Below are 21,155 nucleotides of genomic sequence, written 5' to 3'. Positions count from 1 at the left end.
CCAAGAGTTCACAATCTGAGAATTGAGACTGATTCAGAGAGTAGTTTCTATACCTGTATCTGAAGCTCAGCAACAGGTTTTTGGTGGTTAATTAAATCAGCATTTTTTTTAGGTAGGTACATTATATAATGTATTAAACAATTAAAGTAAAATAAAAACAAAATGAAATTCTGATGTTTTGAAAGTGTTATAACCATATTTTAAGTCACTACTTAAATTCCACATATTTGTATTTAGATTCATATAAAGTAAACTTCCATGTAAGAATTCCCTTCCTGGGCAACCCGGGTGACTCAGTGGTTTAGCACCTACTTTCAGCATCTGGAAGACCCATGACCTGGTCCCACGGCGGGCTCCCTGCATGGAGTCTCCTTCTCCCTCTGCCTGTGTCTCTGCCTCTCTCTCTCTCTCTCTCTCTCTCTCTCTCTCTCTCTCTGTGTGTGTGTGTCTCTCATGAATAAATAAATAAAATTTTTATTAAAAAAATTCCCTTCTTCTTAAAACCAACTGTGTGTATGATTTTCTGAACTATCAGGAGTGTCTTTTCCAGAAAGAAAGTTCAAGAAAAAGATACAGTGTCGTTGAACAGAGTCCTTCCAAACATATGCCAAATATTGTGCAGAAAGACTAAAATTCTGACGCTCAACCCAGAAATCTGTACTTATTTAATGGAGTTCTATTTTCTGTGTGAAAACTCCACAATTCCTATTTATGCCCAATAAGGGAACAGATGCTCTACTTCTGGTGTTGTTCTCACTTGTTCTATTTTCCTTTGTCCACTTTGATAATAGACTTCTACCATGTTTTATCCATTTTTTTTTACAGCAAATCTTTTATGATGTCAGTTGAAAGTGATTTCCAAGCCTGTTTCATTTTCTGGACATTTTTTCCTCCCTAGATTACTAATTACTTCATTAAGAATATTTTATTTGAATGTATAAAGAATTTTTCACAACTTCGGAAATACTTTGTTAATATAGCTCAAACTAGACCTCCTATACCTTCTGTCTTAGAAACTATTTAATTTTCTGAGCCATTTTATTTTCTCAAAGTCAATTTTTATCAGTGCATTGTTTATATTCAGAATCTATACATGGGATGAATTTTTTTTCTTTGAACGTCTTTAAAACATTTCATTTCAACCATTTCTAATAGTAGTGGCCACATGGTAATTTTTAAAAGATAACATCTTATGAAGTGTTACTGGGGAACTGGACACCTTGTTATTTTTACAAATTCACCTTGATTTGATCAGAATGAATTTATTCTTTATGAGGTGTCTACAAGAGCCATGTGGGAAAGGCTCCTAAATTACCAGAGAAGGAAAACAAAACTTAGAAATAAAACAATTATTTTTCTGTGTCACTTCCTAAGAATAGCCTTCCCCAACCTGTTACCTACTTTTTTTTTTAAGATTTTATTTATTTATTCATGAGGGACACACAGACAGAGAGAGGGAGAGAGAGTGACAGAGACATAGGCAGAGGGAGAAGCAGGCTTCATGCAGGAAGCTCAATGTGGGACTGGATGTCCGGACTCTGATCACGCCCTGAGGCAAAGGCAGATGCACAACTGCTAAGCCATCCAGGCATCCCTATTATCTACTTTCATAGCATTTCTTGATCTATTAATAAATAGATCTTCCCTAGCATCTATAAATCCAACATATTTATGAGTGATTTTTACTTGTCATTTATGAGTGGTTTTTTCTTTATTTTCAAAAAAGACAATTTCCTAGTTTAAAACATATTTACAAAGACGCCTCATCACTATGTCAAGATCACTTATTTGATATTCCATTTAAAAGCTGAGAAAAAGGAACATGAATATTTGTTCCTTTAGTAAACATCCCTGCATTATTAAAGCCACTATACCAGCAGTTAACAGAGATGAAAAACAAAGCCTTGTCCACAAAAGATTACGTGTGTGTACATTTTGGAAAACAAAGCATGCTGGAGAATTGCCAAGTAGTGTCACTCAAAAAAGTAGTATGTCCTATCAGAAAGCTGATTCTACTAACTTCAAACCAACATGTGATTACTATAAATTTTTCATTGTTATGAAGTTCTTAAAATGTTTACAATTGTACTTTCTATCAGATCACTAGCACATAACCACCTTTATAGATGTGTTGTTTGAATAATGTACTGTGAAGACTACAGTCCATTACAGAACCTTGAGTGTAGGAATTAGGAATACTTATAGGGATGTCTGGGCAGCTCAGTTGGTTGTTTGCCTTGGCTCAGATCATGATCCCAGAGTCCTGGGATCAAGTCCTGCATGCAGCTCCTTGCTCAATGGGAAGCCTGCTTCTCCCTCTGTCTGCCACTCCCCCTGCTTGTGCTCTCTCTCTCTCTGACAAATAAATAAATAAAATCTTTTTTAAAAAAGGGACTGCTTCTTATAGAGAAAGGAATGACACATTAGGTTGGCTTTGTTTAAATGAATAGAGTTTCTGCAGGGAATATAAGAAGGAATAACATTTTAGACTTGGAAAATATCATAAAAACAAATGGAAAATTATAAAAAGTGTGATACATTCAAAGACGAACAAGAATTCTTTTCTGGTACAAGTTGAGTATCTACTGTATAAAATGGCAGGAAATTGTACTGGGAAAGAAATCTAGGTCCTCACAGAAATAATTTTATATTTTATATTAGGCAGTTTGTGATTTATTCTATAGGAAACAGAAATCACTTTTTTAAATGAAGTTAAGTAAAATAATCAAATATGTATTTTATAAAGATAAATATAGTAGCACTAAGGAGGATGGGACACAGGGAGAAAAATTAATATAGAGAAGGAGTTAAATAGCTATTTCTCGTTCAAGAAAAGATAGTGATGACGTTCTCAGTGTTGGGAAAAGAAGAAAAAAAGAAAAATTGAATATTTCAGATGAGAAATACATAGGTCTTGAGGAGTGCTTATGTATATATGGGAGGGAAGTGGACGGATGAGTTAAGAAAGGTTTAATTGAAAGTTTCTTTAAAATATTTCATAGAATGTCCAGTAGGCAGGAAGACAATTACTCTAGAAATAGGAGATGGAAAAATTGGTGATGTAAATTTGAGAGCTATCAGCACAGAAATGACCATTGTAGTCATAGAAGTCAATTATATTAACTATTCAAAAAGGCCATTGAACAAGAAAAATAGGCCATGTGATCAATTTATAATTATGCTACTTAAGGGTCAAATGCAAACAAAACAAAACAAAACAAAATGAACAAAAACACAGGGTATGGACAGATCATAATGATTTTTAAAAGTTAGGTAAGAATCCAGGAAGTTCAGGACTGTGTAAGGGAAGACAGATAATTTCAAACAAAGCTCATCAATGCTTTCCATTACTGCTAAGAGATCAAGTATGTTGAAAAAAATGAAAAGATATTATTAAATTTAGCAATAAGGAACTCATTTCTGGCATTGAGAAAGCAATTTCAATATCCAAATGAGAGAAGTCAGCTATAATACTTCCAAATTGAATGGAGAAGAAGATGGAATAGTGCCCATAGAAGATTCATAAGATGTTATAAAGCAACAATCTCATTTATATGTGGAATCTAAAAACAAGACAGCAAAATAGAAAAAGAATACAATTGTAGTTGCCAAAGTCAGGGCCAGGGATGGTGGGGGAAATGGGGGGATGCTGGGGAGAGGGAACACATTTCCAATTTTAAGAAGAATAACTTTGTGGATATAATATATGGTATATTGACTGCAGTTAATAATACTATGTCATAGACTTGAAAGTTGCTAAGAGAGTAGATCTTGAATGCTACACCCCCCACACACACAAAATAATTATGTGAAATGATGGAAATAACTAACCTTCTTGTAATAATTTTACTGTGTATCAAATCATCATGTTACATACCTTATACTTACATAATGTTATACATCAATTATATCTCAATGAATCTGGGAAAAAAAGAGTCAATTATCAAAAATACTCAGAAATTTTGTGAGGCCTTGATAACCTGTGATAGATTAAAATCAGCCAAGATGATTTTACTACTTATACCATGGAAATGGAATAAAAAGGGGAAAAAAAAAGAGTGGATGAGAAATAAAATCTGTAGGGAGCACAGAAGACTTATAAGAAGGTATGTAGTAAATGGAAAAAGAAAAAGAATGGTAACTAATGTTGAGGGGAGACATATATCATTTATTATATTTTCCTTATTACCAAATAACAATTTTGTTATTTAAAATATAAAAATCAGATACAAATAAGACAAAATTAAAAGTAACCATTTAATACCAAATGATTTAAGCACAAGATATAATCCTCAAGTTAATTAAAATTGTCTAGAGTAGATTTATGCCAAAATATAAGCTAAAGGGGGGAAAAACAGTAAAGAAAACTATATTTAACATACAAGAGGGACATGCTTACTGATAGAAAAGTAAGACTTGGAGATAGAAGAACATGAGCTCTCATCCTGCCTCTGCTATTTACTAGCTGAGTAATATTGGGTAAGTCAAGCAAACTTTTGGAACCTCTAAATTGATCTTCGAATTAATGATAATAACTATGTAAAGTCTTAAGTGCGTTGAAAATATATGTACATCATTTAAAAATACAATGAACTGTTATTGATGAGTTTGAAAAGGATGACATGTGCAAGATTTTAACAGGAAGGGGCAAAGAAATGCAAATCAAAACTAATGCTAACAAGAAATCTTGCTGACCAAGAATGAAGAGAAGACACAGATGCACTGTGGCCACTTCATCTTCTTCTTTTTTATTTAACTTTATGTATTTATTCATGAGAGACACAGAGAGAGGCAGAGACACAAGGAGGAGAAGCAGGCTCCATGCAGGAAGCATGATGTGGGATTCAATCCCAGAACCCTGGGATCATGCCCTGAGCCAAAGGCAGATGCTCAACTGCTGAGCCACCCAGGGGTCCCACCACTTTGTTTTCTTAAGTAGAAGAAAAAGGGTTGGAAAAACTGAAGACTGTTCCAACATTTAACTTTCATGGGACTTTATTAAAATTACATCAGTGCGGGATCCCTGGGTGGGTCAGCGGTTTGGCGCCTGCCTTTGGCCCAGGGCGCGATCCTGGAGTCCTGGAATCAAGTCCCACATCAGGCTCCTGGCATGGAGCCTGCTTCTCCTTCCTCCTGTCTCTCTCTCTCACTCTCTCTCTCTCTATCATAAAATAAATAAATAAATCTTTGAAAAAATTACATCAGTGCAACTCGTTTTATAGCTTGAATGATCTAGTTCTCAATTAAGACCAGTAAAAGTAGTTTTCATATTTATGTCTCAGTCTCATACCCTGGGATACTTAATAAATAGGGTTGAAAACACCATCTGGATTGCTTAATCAATCTATGGCTTTGTTTCTTTCTCTTTGTAGATTTTTGTTAACACAACGTTGCATAAATGTACCTCTCTCCTACTAAACTGACGTATTTACAGTCAGAGGATAATTTATAATGCCTCACACTTCTATTTATAACTCATTTTCAATTAATTTTGAAAATATTGAGCTTGTGAACTTTAGGGTACAAAAAATACTCTCACTTTGATAAGTGATATAATGCCCTAATATATATTACACTGTGGTTATAATTATGCAATTTTGAATTTAGAGTCTGTTTGCAAAATATTTTATTGCCAAGACTTTGCATGCATTATAAGCTCACTTTTAAAATGCAATTTCTCTTTTAGTGAAGACGTGTGGCTCTAATCTTCAAGGACCAAGTGGCACCTTTACGTCTCCCAACTTCCCATTCCAGTATGACAGCAATGCACAATGCGTCTGGGTCATCACAGCGGTGAATACAAATAAGGTAAGGGAAAACCATCTGTGGTAGGAAAGCAAAATCATAAAGACAAAGGCAAAGAGATCATGAGGAGAGTGCAGTAAATAAAATTCATAACTACAGTATGATTTCTGCAATATTTTCTGTTTATTCCATATCTAAACCAATATGAGAATTTGAGGGAAAAATCAATTTTAAATAATGCAATTCTACTTCCAGTTACTAACATAAATAACAAAATATTAAAACTATAAATGAATATTTTGTGAGATGTATTGTTGAAGGTTGTAAGTATTTTTTTTAAGGAAGTCCTGAATCATGGCTTTTTCACTTCATATCTTTTCTGTATGACATACCATTCAGATGTACATGTTTTGGTACATAGCTTTTCTTTCAGTGTTTCTCTATTACCATAGATCTTAAAGCTATTCCCTATTATAATAAGTTGGCTTTAAAGTGGTCTGCACTAATAAAGGACTCATTATGGATATTTCAAAAAGTTAGATTATCTTTCTGTTTGACTAAAAAGTAGTAATCCATCTAAACATGCACATGCCATAATACTTCAAATAAAATTATTATACTGAACGAGTATGAGAGCAGCTGAAGACTTTGCTAGTTTTTGTGTCTTCTCTCTATCCTCCTCCTTGAAAGAATACAGAGAAGGCCTAAATGAGCCGAATATAAATTCCTCTTAGATTGTATGATACCCTTTGGGGGTTAGATTAAGGGAAGTTTTGTAGTAGAGCCCCTAAAACTGGTTTAATTGTAGTTCAAATATTGATTTAGAATTTACTGATACATTTGATCAGGTTATTTAGCCTCCCTGTAATTTGGGTTCTATAAAATGTGGATAATAAGACTATGCATTTCACAGTATGCTGTGAGGAATAAATGGGGTAATAAAGCACAGTGCTTTGTATAGTAAGGACTTAAAACACATTAACTCATTAGATAAAGTGTGTACTACCTGCCAGAATGTTTTAGGTTTTTATATTCATAAAACCTTATCCTAAGAATAGCAATATGGTTTGAAAATTAATTCAGTGATCAGTGACACTTACCTCATGGAAAAGCCCTGATTTATGAATCAGAGGGACTAGATCAGAAGCTTACTCTGTCCCAAACTATCTTTGTAAACTTGGGGAAAAATCACTAAATCTAACTTTTCAACTACATGAAGGAAGTAATTTTTACTCACCCAACTTATGTCATCAGCTAGTTCGCCAAATATTTTGTCCATTATCATCTCTGCAAATTATGGGTTGTTGAGAAAATTTTTAAAAATCACAAAGTACTTGAAAAATTAAGTTACACTTATTGAACACTTAGCAACATGCCAGATACTATTGACATCACTTTTTAAGAATTACTTAATCTTCATAAGACTCTCCTTGCTAAGTAGATACTTTTATTGTCTGCATTTAACATAGAGGCTGAATAACTTGTCTAAGATCACGTAACTAGCAAAGGTCAAAACTATGTGCTTTGTAAGATATGTGTTATTTATAAGGATATGTCTCACATGGTGTAAGTATCTTATACCAAGATGAGCATGAGGTAAATTCATTACAAAGTATGGAACAAACACATTGTATTAGTCTTGCATTGAGATATAAATCTTTCTGTGTCATGATAATTACCTATAATTGTCATCAAAATGTGGTAATTATCTCCTGTGCTATAAGATGTCTGCTTTGCTAAGTTAAATTCATTCTCACTTACTGAGATACCTGAAGTTTCACAGAGGTCATCACATTTCTCCTTGTTTATCTTACCCAATCTGCCAAACTTTTATCTCTTCTTTTTCTCCTAAAAAAATCCAATTTATTTTCTAAGGAGGACATAATTACTTTTGCTTCTTTGCTATTTTTATCAAGTAGCTGACTGAGGACATTAATTTTTGATCTGTTGGTTTACTTCTATTTTAAGATATCCTTGTAGAAATTGGTTTTCAAGCATTTTTAACCATGACCCACAGTTAGAATTGTATTTTACATTGTGGCCTTATCCACTCACATACACACACACACAGTGTCAGAAAGTAACATTTCCCCTTAATAGGTGAATTCTCTTCTCTGTTTTTTATTATAAACTATTGTGATCTATTTGCTTTTAAGATGTTGGTCATGCCTCAATAAATGGATTTCATGATGCATTAATAGGTTATAATAGTTTGAAAAATCCAGTTTTGTTTCTATAGATTTCTGGATCAGAACTCTTTTCAAAGGCAGTTGCAGACATGCACACAGCTTTTCTAGATGGTATAAACCTCAATTAATCAAAATGCTTAATGTGCTCACTTTGGCAGCACATATACTAACCAAGATACTTAATCCCTCAATATTTATAATCTTCTTTGAATATCATTACTCTTGTTTTTCTTTATGTTTGATCCTTTTAAAAACAATTATGTTCTAAATATCCAAAACACATATATGATTGGTGGAAAAAAACTGAGATTTGAAGCTGGATAGAACTGGATGGAGCTAGTGTCCTTTTACTAGGCAAGCATGATCTTTGAATCCTCTGAAGTAGCTTTTCTTTTTCATCTGTTAGAGATAATAATATATCATAAAGTTGTCTTAGTGACTAGATAAGGAAATATGAAATGTCTGATTCAAAGTAGGATCATTTTAAATGACATCTATTATCACCAAATGCTGCCACCTCATTAGAAAACATGCTTGTCTTTAGTTATTTATTAGATTTTGCTTATGTATGATGCAGAAGAAATGTCCCTCTATACTGTTTCCTTCCATATTTGATTATGTGGTTGGTTAATTTATAGGTGACTAAACATTGAACTATAGTCATTTTCATTGCTCAATTTGCAAACATTCCCATTAAGGTTATTTAAAATAAATATAATGACTGAGCAATACAATCTTAAAGTGATGTATGTTTTCAAAGTCACTTTTCATCTCTTCCACAAGCCTCTGCAAGGGAATTATTCCCTTAATTCTAGAATCTCAATCATGAACATAATTGAGGGTTTCTTCACAACAGTAAGTTCAAATATTAGAACAAATACTTTAAACTAGCCTGGTCATTGAATTTATTGTTCTCCTTGCATTATGATACACATTTAACATTAGCTCCATGTGTGAAATAAATACTTTTCTGCCTTAAACTTTTCCTTAATTTTTAAGGGAATCATCTTCTTTGATTTAAGTGGTCTTGTGCATTTGTCCTCAATCTGATGTGTGTGTATTCTGGATTATGCAAACAATTCCCGGGGGTGTACATGGTGGGTGGTGAGGATATGGTAATGGCCACCATTTTTGGTATTCAGCTCTCTAACAATGTCTGTTTGAAGACCCATTTCTATCTGTTTGTGCTCTTTTATAAATTTCCTTTTTGTGATTGTCTTTCACAGTTTCAAAAGAAAGTCATATCTTACTTTCCCAGTGGAAATGTTAGCATTTTATATTATTTACGTGTAAATAAATCCCAGGGATCCAGACTAGAAAATTCTACATTCACATGGTTCCTGAGGGGAGAGTGTTTTGAGAACAAAGCAAAAAATAGATTCACTAAGAAATATTTGAAGGAGACAATATCTTATTTCATCTAGAAAGTCCCATCTCTTTATCTCTCAATGTATGCATATATGCATGTATGTATATATGTATCTGTCATCTACTCACCTATCTTTTAATCTATCTGTATCTCTGTGTATCCTAGAATAAGAATTTACAGTACATAGAATTATAATTTGAATTGAAACACAAAATCTGACTTTTTGAACACATAGAATATCCAATTTGTCTGACTGATTTTCCAGTTTTTGCATTTATAATATATAGTGGACATTTTCTAGAAATTTAATGTACTAATGTTGCCAGATTTTAAGGAAATAGTTTCCTGTTACTTGTCACTAAAAGACCCTGAGGCAGGGGGCTAATGATACAGTCATCATTTTTATTGTCTTTTGACCTAATATAAAGTATTTATAAAGCTACACCATAGAACTTGCATCCTCTGTGGCTACTCACACTTAGAAAGAAAAGATGTCTATTTAAAACTGTAGGAGATAGTAGGAGATCAAATTTTTTGATCTGTGTCTGCAAAATTGTTTAAAGTCTGTCTAGACCAGCATTGTCCAATAGAAATATGTAACCACATATAGAATTTTAAATGTTCTAGTAGCTACATTTTCTAGTGAAATTAACTTTAATGATATATTTTATTTAACCACAGTGTTATAATTTCATGTAATAAGAATAAAAATATTGATGAAACATTTTACTATCATTTTCTTTTTATTTTAAATCTTTGAAATCCAGGATGGTGTAACACTTAAAGAGCATCTCAATTCAGATGAGCCACATTTCTAGTACTTGATAGCCACACATTTCCGGTGGCCACCATATGGTACAGGGAAAATGTTGTACATCACCACTAAGAGTCTGATTCTCTGCTTCAGGGAATATAGGAGCTAATGGTTGTTAGTGGTTGGTTGTGAGAATAAACATCCCATTGTGAGGGAACCTCCTCATGTGAAGTTTTTGTAGGGTCTTCAAGGAAAAGGAAGAAGGGGGTGCTCCCATCGGCAACCTGGAATTTCAGTTTTTCCTACCTTCCATGAACTACCCCATATCTTTAATTAGTTATTTTTATTTTTATTTTTTTACTTAAGTCAGCCTAAAAGTTTTCCGTTACCTTTCTTTCACTAAGGAACCCTGAGGCAGGGGACTAATGATTTAGTCCTCATTGTTATTGTCTCTTGACCTAGTATGAAGCATCTACTGAAACATTCAGCTTTCCTGTTTGCTAACACATTTTGCCATATCCTGCAAATTGATTATGTGCTTATTTCCTCTATTTTTATCAATATTGGGATGAGAGGGATCTAGCTCTTGAAAACACGTGGTGTTTTTGGATGCCTTTACTCTAACTTCTAGGATTTCTTTTTTTTTTAATTTTTATTTATTTATGATAGTCACAGAGAGAGAGAGAGGCAGAGACACAGGCAGAGGGAGAAGCAGGCTCCATGCACCGGGAGCCCGACGTGGGATTCGATTCCGGGTCTCCAGGATCGCGCCCTGGGCCAAAGGCAGGCGCCAAACCGCTGCGCCACCCAGGGATCCCAACTTCTAGGATTTCTAATGGACTTTAAGAAGTGGGTCTTCTAATTAAGCATAAATTAATAGTATAGTCAAAATAGCTTTTTTAATTAAATAGTTCTTCAGTATAATGTGCAGAACTAAGATAAAATGTTGCAGAATAGGAATCTTTATGACTTTTTGGCCACTTCTTATTCTAATTTTAAAGGGATGCACTTTTATCCACTTTGGAGGACTGTTCATAAGAATAATACTGATGTCTTCAGGATGTCAGCAAATCTCACAACTGAGAAAATAAAATTCATTGGGAGATCAGTAATAAAAGATTAAATTAACTGAGCATAGAAGAATACAATTCAGAGAGAATAAAGACAGGCATATGAGGTCGACTTCCGTTTAGCTTATAGCTTCACTAATTTAACAGAAGTCGTAAGTGTCAGATGAAGTAAAACCAGTCACCAGAAGAATGGAAATTGACTAAGGCTTAAAAAAAAGTTGAGCAACACTAGCCAAAAGCACATTTTTTTTTGTAACTCCAGGACTATGAATACTTGTTTTAAATATTTTACTTATTTATTTGAGAGAGAGAGAGAGAGAGAGAGAGAGAGAGAAAAGAAGAAGAAGAAAGAAGAAGAAGAAGAAGGAGGAGGAGGAGGAGGAGGAGGAGGAGGAGGAGGGAGGGGGAGGAGGAGAAAAGAAGGAGGAGAGAGGGAGATAGAATACGAAGCTTGCTCCAGGCTGAACTCAGAGCCAGACACGAGGTTTGATCCCACAACTAGGAGATCATGACCCAAGCCAAAACCAAAAGTCAGTCACTTAACTGTGCCACACAGGTACCCTCAGGAGTATGAATACTTTATTTGTTTCTAAATTTGGCTCACATTTCCACCTCATGGTTCAAAAAAATACTGTTTACTATAACCTAGGTATAACAATGAAGAATGTTAAGGGACAGGCATGTTTTGAAGTGTGTATATTTAAGGACCTATTTATAAATAACTTCCTTATTATTCTTCATAGAGTGATACATGGACAGAGTTTTGATCTGAGAGTCAGAAGCCCTGAATTCTTGTACAATTTATTTTGCATCCCTGAATCTCAGTTTCCTCTTCTTCAAAGCAAGAATAATTATCCTTGCCCTGCCATGTCATTGGAGTGTTGGAGGATCATATACATAAGTCAATAAATAATATAGGACTCTGTACATTGCACGTTATCTTATAAATTAAACATGTCATGCATGTATATTATTTATGCTATCCCTATTCAAAGACAATTTTAAGTGAATGACATCATCAAGTAGACAATAATACATATGTTGAGATATGTTGAGTAATTAATGATGTTAAAGTATAAGAATAATAACTAGCTCATAGTGGGTGCCCAGTTAACATTTGTTGTATAAGTAAAAGAAATAATAGACAAGAATAAGCAATGCATAGGGAATATGTGAGAAATTATTAGACATTTTGATCAAGCATAGTCTAAAATTAGTGCACAATGAGTGGCAAATATTTTGGTGGAAGTTATATTGTTGTATAAATAAATGTTAACTCTATTTATGATACAGAGGTAGTATTTATACCTGCATATTATTTTCTCAAGCAGTATCATAAAACATACTTATTGGGTTTTTCATAGGTTTTGATAAAATTTTACTACAACATTTTACATTAATATATATGACACATATTTGGTGTCCATTGAAGAGACATGATAGATGGGAGTTAAATTTCATAGATGCCTGCCTCAGACTTAAATGTAGGTCACAAAGGACAACCTTTTCTATTAGGGAATGATTCCAGGCAGGTCATGCCATTCTAATTATTAAAAAATACATACATACATACATACATACAAACAGTAGTAAGGGTCTATTTTATAACGTGGTAAAATCATTAAATTGTGAATTATTCATATATTCACTACAACCATTAATGGTTTTTGTTTCAACTCGTAAAATAGACCCATTCAAGGCGCCTCCCCATAAACTCTTCAGGCATTGGAATACTCCCTTGATTGCCACCCATAACCCTATCATCAGGAGCTTTTCCATATTGTCACTGTTCTATCATTGCAGCTAGCCTTTTGCCACTTCATTTAGCCTGCCCACTTACAGGCGCTAGTTCTTTATGCCAATCGTCAGAGTTTTAGGACCCGTGCCAAGCTTCGGTGCCAGGTCTGAGACCTCAGCCGGACATGGAAAGTGTCACTTTTCTGTAGACTGCAGCTGTCTTTTCTGCAAAAAGCAGACTCAAGACAAGGATTTATATACAAGTGATATATTAAGAAAGTGCACCCAGCAAACTATTAAGGGAGTGGGGGAAGCAGGGCGGGAAAGAAGTTAAGCAAGGGCGAAATGTCAGGCAAAATCCAAGCTGCAGCCGAATCCCATGCCTCCCATGTATTATATCTCAGAGGTTATTCCAACTCAGCACAAGTGAGCTGCACTATCTATCTTCCACATTCCATAATCATAGGCTAAGGATCAGCCCGATGCTTCTGGGCTCATGTGTGGACATAACAGCTCCCATAGACTGAAGGAAGCCTCCAAAAGACTTATAGCTCTAGGTATTGAGAGGCAAATGAATATGGGATACAGCAAACAGATAATAGAAAGGGCAAGAAAGCTTTACAGGGATCTGGATGGAGCACTGACAGTCTCTGCTACAGTTGAGTGGGAGCTAATGGGAACAGCAGTTGAGGACAAATCAAAGCCAGTATGGTAGTCCTATCAAGTCATGATTCAGAAAGAGCTTAAGAGTAAAGTACAGATCTAGGTATAAAACAATAGGCTGGAAATGGGAAAACAACTAGAAGATTCCTCAAGCCAGGGAAGGTGGCTGTGTTTACCCATTTGTAGGGTATTCCATCCTTGGAAGTAGGGGAACTATCAGAGGTGCTGAACTTACCAATAAAATGTATCTTTGTCAGATGGTTTATTTAGTTGAAATATTTTATTTAAGGGATGCCTGGGTGGCTCAGTGGTTGAGCATCTGCCTTTGGTACAGGACATGATCCCAGAGTCCCAGGATCAAGTCCCACATCAGGCTCCCTGTATGGAACCTGCTTCTCTCTCTGCCTATATACATCTCTGCCTCTCTCTCTCTCTCTGTCTCTTATGAATAAATAAATAAAATCTTTAAAAAAGGAATATTTTATTTAAAACTAATTACTCGGTGCAGGCATAATGAATGCTGCTTAAAAATCAATATCAAAAAAAATAAAAAAACAAAAAAATTAAAAAATAAAAAATAAATAAAATAAATTCAAAAAAACACAAAAAAGCAAAAAAACAAAAAAATTAATATCAATAAGTAAAAAATAAAAAGAAATCTTCTAAGATGTTAAAAGGGTTCTCCCTGGAACAACCACAGTTATCCCCCCAATTTTTGCTAACAAAAAAAAATATGTTAAATTTTAATAGGGTTATATCTTATAATAAATTTGAGAATAACAAATGAGTAAAGTGAAAAAGAAAAAAGAGCCATAAAATGATTGACATTATTGACCTCTTCCTGCTTCTTGAAACTTTCTCTTCCCCTGGCTTCTTTATACTTTAATTTCCTGAATTTTCCCCTTCCCAGTCTTTTCCTGGTATTCATCTTTTCTGCCATCTCCTTAAAATCTAATTTCTTCCATGTTATGAATTTAAAGATTTTTTCATTGTGTATTCTTCTCCTCTTCCTTCACATATCTATGTACAATGTCTACTGGATTCATGATAGCTCACTAGTATGCCTCAAAGTTGCTTAACTCTCTCACCCAGTGGTCATTATTTCTTCCATGGATTATCAATCAACTTCCCAAGTAAGTAAATATTTATCTCAGTTTCTTACTATCCCAAGTCTATCAATAAATCCAGTGTGAAATTTTATTCTGAAATGAAATATCTCCCTTCTTGTAAAATATTTAAGTAAATCTGTGTAGCTTCATGGATGAATCAACCACCAACCTGAACTTATCTCTCAAAGCGCATCCCTTAACACTGTACACCAGTGTATTACCAGAGCCTTTGAGTTGGGGGACGTGATGCTCTCTATACTTCCCTACTCTATTTGCACCTCTCCTAACTCTTGACCTCGTTTATTCCTGGTCATTATTTCAGCCTCAACTCATGTTTAGCTCTTATGGAACACTTTCCTGTCCTTCCACCTAGATTAATTTAGGATCCTATCTGCATACTGGTTCACCAGTTGTCATATTATAAATATCTGTTTACTCATCTGTTTTCTTTAGCTTCACACTTAATAACAAAGACCATATTTGAATCTTTGCATCCTTAACTCCTAGTATTGTAACTGTCATGTCAGAGTCATTCAAATGCATATTTATTGAAAGAACTGAATAAATATTTCCAGGTAAAAATCTCACTGGTTTATTTACATGTTAGCTCTTCCTTGGAACTTCCCTGATTCTTCCAAAAAAAAAGGGGGGGGAGGCAAAGTATATAAAATACAAAAATAGTTTTGTTTCATTTATTTTTTTTCAAATGTTCTACTGCTAACTGTTGGGTATTCCTAACACTTTAACCTCAATATTATAATTGTTTTTGAATGATATGCATAATCAGAGCTGTGCTACTTAGTAATTAAGCATAAATATTAAGTGATTCACATAAACAGTGACAATTAGTATACTTGATGCAGCCAAGTAAAGTCTTTTGGGAGTTGGCATAAAAGAAGAAAATAGGAGACTGGACGAAGAATCCTTAATTAAAAGCACTCAGGATATACAGACTTATTTAGGATTAGGTTTGGCTGCCAGTGACAGAAAATCTCCAATGAGAGAGAATTAAACAAGATAGGATGTGGTCCATAACCCATGGTTGCTCTACTCCAGGAATTCCACAAGGACTTAGGCTAATTACTACTCTACTATTCCCAGAGTGGGGCCCTTGCTCTCAAGTTCCAGAATTGTGTCTCAGGCTCCAGCATGGTGTTTCACACATTACAGGAAGCAGGTTGGGGAAAGTGATAAAGAAGAAAGAGGGCAGAGGACAAGGACAAATGTGAGCTATTTTCTAAGAAAAATTCTTAGAATCTGCTACAACACACAGACACACACACACACACACACAGATACACATTTTTACCGTAATTTAACAACATGATCATACTCAGCTGCATGAGAGATGGAACGTACAGTCTATATTTTAGGGTAACTTGGTACCAGCTAGAAATGCTACTACCTTGGAAGAAGGGGTGATAGGATGTTTGGGGAAGGGATGACAATCCCTATTACAAAATTAATATGTTAGGCAGTAATCTAAGCTTTTTTTATGTATCATTTCACTTCCTCTTCCCACTAACTGTATGAAGTAGTTGTTATGACTATGTCTAATTTATATGTGCAAAAGCAAAATTGGAGAACTTAAATGACTTGTCTAAATTTGAAGGATGGATGAGTGCCTATGTTGAAGAATACTTATAACAGGATGGTTGGATGATGTTATGGTGATGGTTCTATTGCTGCTGTAACAAATTACCATAAACTTTGTGGCTTAGAACAACTCATAGTTGTTACCTTACAGTTCTTTGGGTCAAAAGTGCAGAAGAGATCTCACTACAATAAAATTAAGGAGTCAGCAAGCTATATTTCTTTCTGGAAGCTCTAGGGAAGAATGTTTCCTGTTGATTTGTGTTGTTGGAAGATTTCAATTCCTTGTGGTTGTAGGTTCAAGGTGCCCAGTTTTTTGCTGATTCTCAGCTAAGAGCCATTCCCAGCTGCCTCCCTCCATCTTCAAATTCGGTAAAGGCAGTCTAGTCCTTCTGAAATCACATTTCTCTGGCACACACTTCTGCCTTCTTCCTATACTTTTAAGGACTTATGTGATTAGATTGGACCCACCTGAGTAATCTAGGATAAATTTTCTATCTTAGAGTCCTTAACCTTAATCGCATCTGCAAGTCCCTTTTTAACATGTAAAGAAATTGATTCACAAATTTCCTGGTTCAAGGCGTGGATGCCTTTGGGAGGCCATTATTCTGTCTACCTCAGGTGGAAATGAGGAAAACCAATGACATTGGAAAGCAGAGGGCTTTTAAAGGACGGTGTCTTCATCCAGCAGAAGAGAGATACTCTAATTAGTATTAAAGATATAGGAAAAGTGAGAAAGGCAAATTTTGAAATTTTTGATTTGTGCCCTAGTCTTTCACTTTTTTCTTCTCAGAGTGATATATATATATATATATATATATATATATATTTATCTTTTTAAGATTTTTATTTATTTTTATTTATATATATTTTATATAAAAAGATAAATCTTTATCTTTTATCTTTATTTTTTATATTTTTTATATTTTTATATTTATTTATAAATATATTTATATTTTTATATATATTTATAAATATATATTTATATATTTATATTTATATATTTTTTATATTTTTATATTTATTTTTATATTTTTATCTTTATCTTTATTTTTATTTATTTTATAAATATATATAAAGATTTATCTTTTAAGATTTTTATTTATTTTTATTTTTAATTCTTATTTTATTTATTTATTTGTTTGTTTGTTTGTTTGTTTATTTATTTATTTATTTATTTATTTATTTATTTATTTATTTATTAAAGAGAGACCACACAAGGAGGGAGGGAGGCAGAGGGAGGGGGGAAAACAGGCACCTTGCTGAGCAGAGAGCCTGATGTGGAGCTCAATTCCAGAACCCTTGGATCATGACCTGAGCTGAAGGCAGATGCTTAACTGAAAATGACGAGGCTACCCAGGTGGCCCATGGATAGAATTAAATATCATTAGTTATTCTAAAATTCTGTACCATTCCTGTTTTATACCTTTCACTCTCTATCCCTAACAGTGGATTGTAGTAGGATTATAAGATATAGGGAATAGAAACAGTGATGTGCATCTTCAGTTGTTAGTGTAGAAAAGTGTAGTGGGCATCCAGTTGAGGTAATTTTGAGACATAGTATTTTATTCAAGCAGGGGCTTCTGAAACTCCTCATCTAAACATCATGGTTTTTAATGGTAAAAAACATGGGCAAAAAGGAAGAGCACAGTCAACTAGAAAATAAGTAAAGAAGAATCTTTTGTTGAAAGATTAAAACATCTTCAAAAAAAATCTTCAATGAGCCACATATTTCTTACATCTATTAATTAAAGGGCCAGCCCTTTAATCATCATTGACCTCAGTGAGAGTTCTAGAATGAGCAGTGTTCTTCCATAATAATGAGAAAGGGATGGATGGTTATTTTTTTTAATAAATTAATTTTTATTGGTGTTCAATTTACCAACATACAGAATAACACCCAGTGCTCATCCCGTCAAGTGTCCCCCTTAGTGCCCGTCACCCATTCACCCCCACCCCCCGCCCTCCTCCCCCTCCACCACCCCTAGTTCGTTTCCCAGAGTTAGCAGTCTTTATGTTCTGTGTCTCTTTCTGATATTTCCCATACATTTCTTCTCCCTTCCCTTATATTCCCTTTCACTATTATTCATATTCCCCAAATGAATGAGAACATACACTGTTTGTCCTTCTCCGATTGACTTACTTCACTCAGCATAATACCCTCCAGTTGGGATGGATGGTTATGAGTGAACATGAAAACCTGCCTAATACATAACAAATATTTAATAAGTATTTGTTGTTGAACAGCTTGTGTAAATATCTATCTGTGTAAGCAGATATTTTTTGCAATTTTATATTATCGAAATCATCTAAATACAATAATATAATGAATTTTAAAAACATTTCTTATTTAAGTAAACTAATTTTTAAATAATATTTATAATTTACTATATGCAAGACACCGTACTGGCTTTAAAAATACTTAATCTGGGTGATCCCTGGGTGGCGCAGCGGTTTGGCGCCTGCCTTTGGCCCAGGGCGCGATCCTGGAGACCCGGGATCGAATCCCACGTCGGGCTCCCGGTGCATGGAGCCTGCTTCTCCCTCTGCCTCTCTCTCTCTCTCACTGTGTGCCTATCATAAATAAATAAAAAAATTAAAAAAATACTTAATCTGTGTTTAGTCATAGCTTATGAATGATTATTTTATAACTTTTTAAACAAGTCGTAATATAATATAGTTTTTAAGAACATATCTCTTTTTCATTGTTTAACTTGTAACTCTTTAAAATCTGTTTTTTTTTGTTATAACCATTATTTTTCTGATGTATGTTTTGTAAATGAAGGAATGAAGAAGTATAAAGAAACAGAACTTAAAATCTCTCTTCTTTGGATAGATTATATATTTGTTCTAGGAAGCATTATATTTCTCTTATTCTTAAAATAACATGAATAACTAATTGTTCTGTCACATGCATTTTATTTAATTCCATAATTACATGACTGATAATCTAGACTGAAGTTTTACTAAAGTTAGGTGTAGATTTATCTTAACATCCTGAAAACTAAAGCAACACACAGCTTTTTGTTTTTACAAAAGAAGTTAATATTTCCACTAACAATGATTGACTTTCAGTATTTTACTTTCTCTTGAAAATCAAGCATTCACTTATTGCATAGTTTAGAATAAAAAATAAATGTTTATTTTACGTCCTTTCTATAATTTCTATCCTTAATGCTAACATTTCCTCCTATTCTACTATATACATATAAAAGATGCCTATGTATATACAGATATTTGTTCTATATAATGGTGTAAATCAGCACCAGAAACTTATCTTGGGTGTATGTTTTCTCAAGAGTAAAATAAAAATAATACTGCCTTTCTCATAGGGCTCTGAAAGGTTTATAGGAGGTAATACATGCTGCACACCTAGAATAGAGTCTGGAATAAAGGATATGTTTATTAAAATGTTAGTAATAATATTACTACTGCTACTACTACAACTAGTATTACCACCATCACCACACCGCACCACTGTATTCGGAGTGTGCTGAGGCATAATGGCTCCACCACCCGTGTTTGTGCTTAGCTTCCTGCTGTGCAGATAACACATGCTCTCACACACTTCAGAACTTGGAATATCCTTGCAGAGACTCCCTGCTGATAGTAGTCATCAGAAGCCATCAGCAGATGTTTCTAAGAATTCAGAATAGACTTCTGCCAAGAGAGACTGAAAAAGGAACTGGAAAGAGCTGTGAGCTTTTGCTTTCTGCCCCTGAGATATTTTACCGCAGAGTAGAAGGTTATCTTAATGACAACCTCAGAGTTATAAGAATCACAGGAAGTGTCCTGGGACATTGATAGTTTCCTGCTCCAGCTGCCCAGCACCTTGGCAACTGCTCCAGCTAGCTAGTGAGGAGACAGAGGGAATTCAGTATTGTTCCTGTGCGTCCAGTACTTGCTCTTCTTAGCACTGTAGGTTGTTTGGCTTCTGGAAGCCTTTCATCAGAGTCACTTGGAGGATCTGATTATTTTCATACAACCAGAGTTGCATAGGATGCACATATCATCGACGTGCACAATTCTGTGTAATCTCTTGGCTCTCCCTTGCATATCTTGCTTGAATTTTAGCTTCCTCTTGACCTAACAGTGGAACCAATCACACTGCATGATACCAGGGGAAAAGACAGAAGGAAGGGAGCAAAATCTTCAGATATGGATGTGGCAACTGTCGTCGTTGTCTTCTCCTTCTCCTTCTCCTTCTCCTTCTCCTTCTCCTTCTCCTTCTCCTTCTCCTCCTCCTTCCTTCTTCTTTTTCCTTCTTCCTTCTTTCTCTTTTCTTTTAGGACCTCTTCCATATCATCTTGATAGAGTGTCAGACCGTGATGATCTCTACCATACAAGAGCAACCATATTAGATGTCATATAGCGTGGAGTAGCCAGATGAACACCAACATTATAAATTCTAAACTTGTCCCAGGGAATCCTACAGTTTCGCTGATTAGAAAGCTGGTCTACAATAGAGTCAATAAAAAAGGACTAATTTCCTGCCTTTAGGAAGCCTCCAGCTAGGGATTTTGGCAGAAAATAGAAGAGTAAACACAGAAATTAACAGTCACTACTTGAAAGAAACACTCCGAGTGGAATAAAAGTGAGCCTGCTTAGAATTGTTAGTGAAGACAGGGTAGATTCAAGCCAGTATTGAAGGAAGACAAGAGACCTAGCAATGCAAAGAGGAGAGTGTCTGGGGCAGAATTAAACTTGCTTGCAAAGGTCCATGAAGACCTGCTGTCTCCTAGAAGTAAAAAGATGACCTGTGGCATAGTGGGTAAGAGGATAGTTGAAGAAATAGAGACTGTAGGGCTGAATAAGATCCAGATCATACAGAGCATTTGGGGATGTATCCAAAAATGTGATGAGAAATATGACCTAACCAATTGTTCTCTTCATTCTGATTTATCTCAAATGTCATCTTCTCTTCCA

At 34.6% G+C, this 21,155-nt stretch overlaps 1 protein-coding gene across 3 annotated transcripts in view; it reads left to right on the top strand.

The window, feature by feature from the left end:
• CSMD3 (CUB and Sushi multiple domains 3) overlaps positions 1-21,155 on the top strand; it is a 1,184,516-nt gene that overhangs the window by 585,636 nt on the left and 577,725 nt on the right. For all 3 annotated transcript variants that reach the window (XM_055314112.1, XM_055314111.1, XM_055314109.1), the window contains one exon: positions 5,687-5,808. In XM_055314112.1, coding sequence (XP_055170087.1) covers positions 5,687-5,808 — 122 coding nt within the window. The remainder of the gene's footprint in view (positions 1-5,686; positions 5,809-21,155) is intronic.

This window comes from Nyctereutes procyonoides, unplaced genomic scaffold, assembly GCF_905146905.1.
Source record: "Nyctereutes procyonoides isolate TBG_1078 unplaced genomic scaffold, NYPRO_anot_genome, whole genome shotgun sequence".
Lineage (NCBI taxonomy): Eukaryota > Metazoa > Chordata > Mammalia > Carnivora > Canidae > Nyctereutes > Nyctereutes procyonoides.
This window is presented reverse-complemented; position numbering and strand designations above follow the sequence as displayed.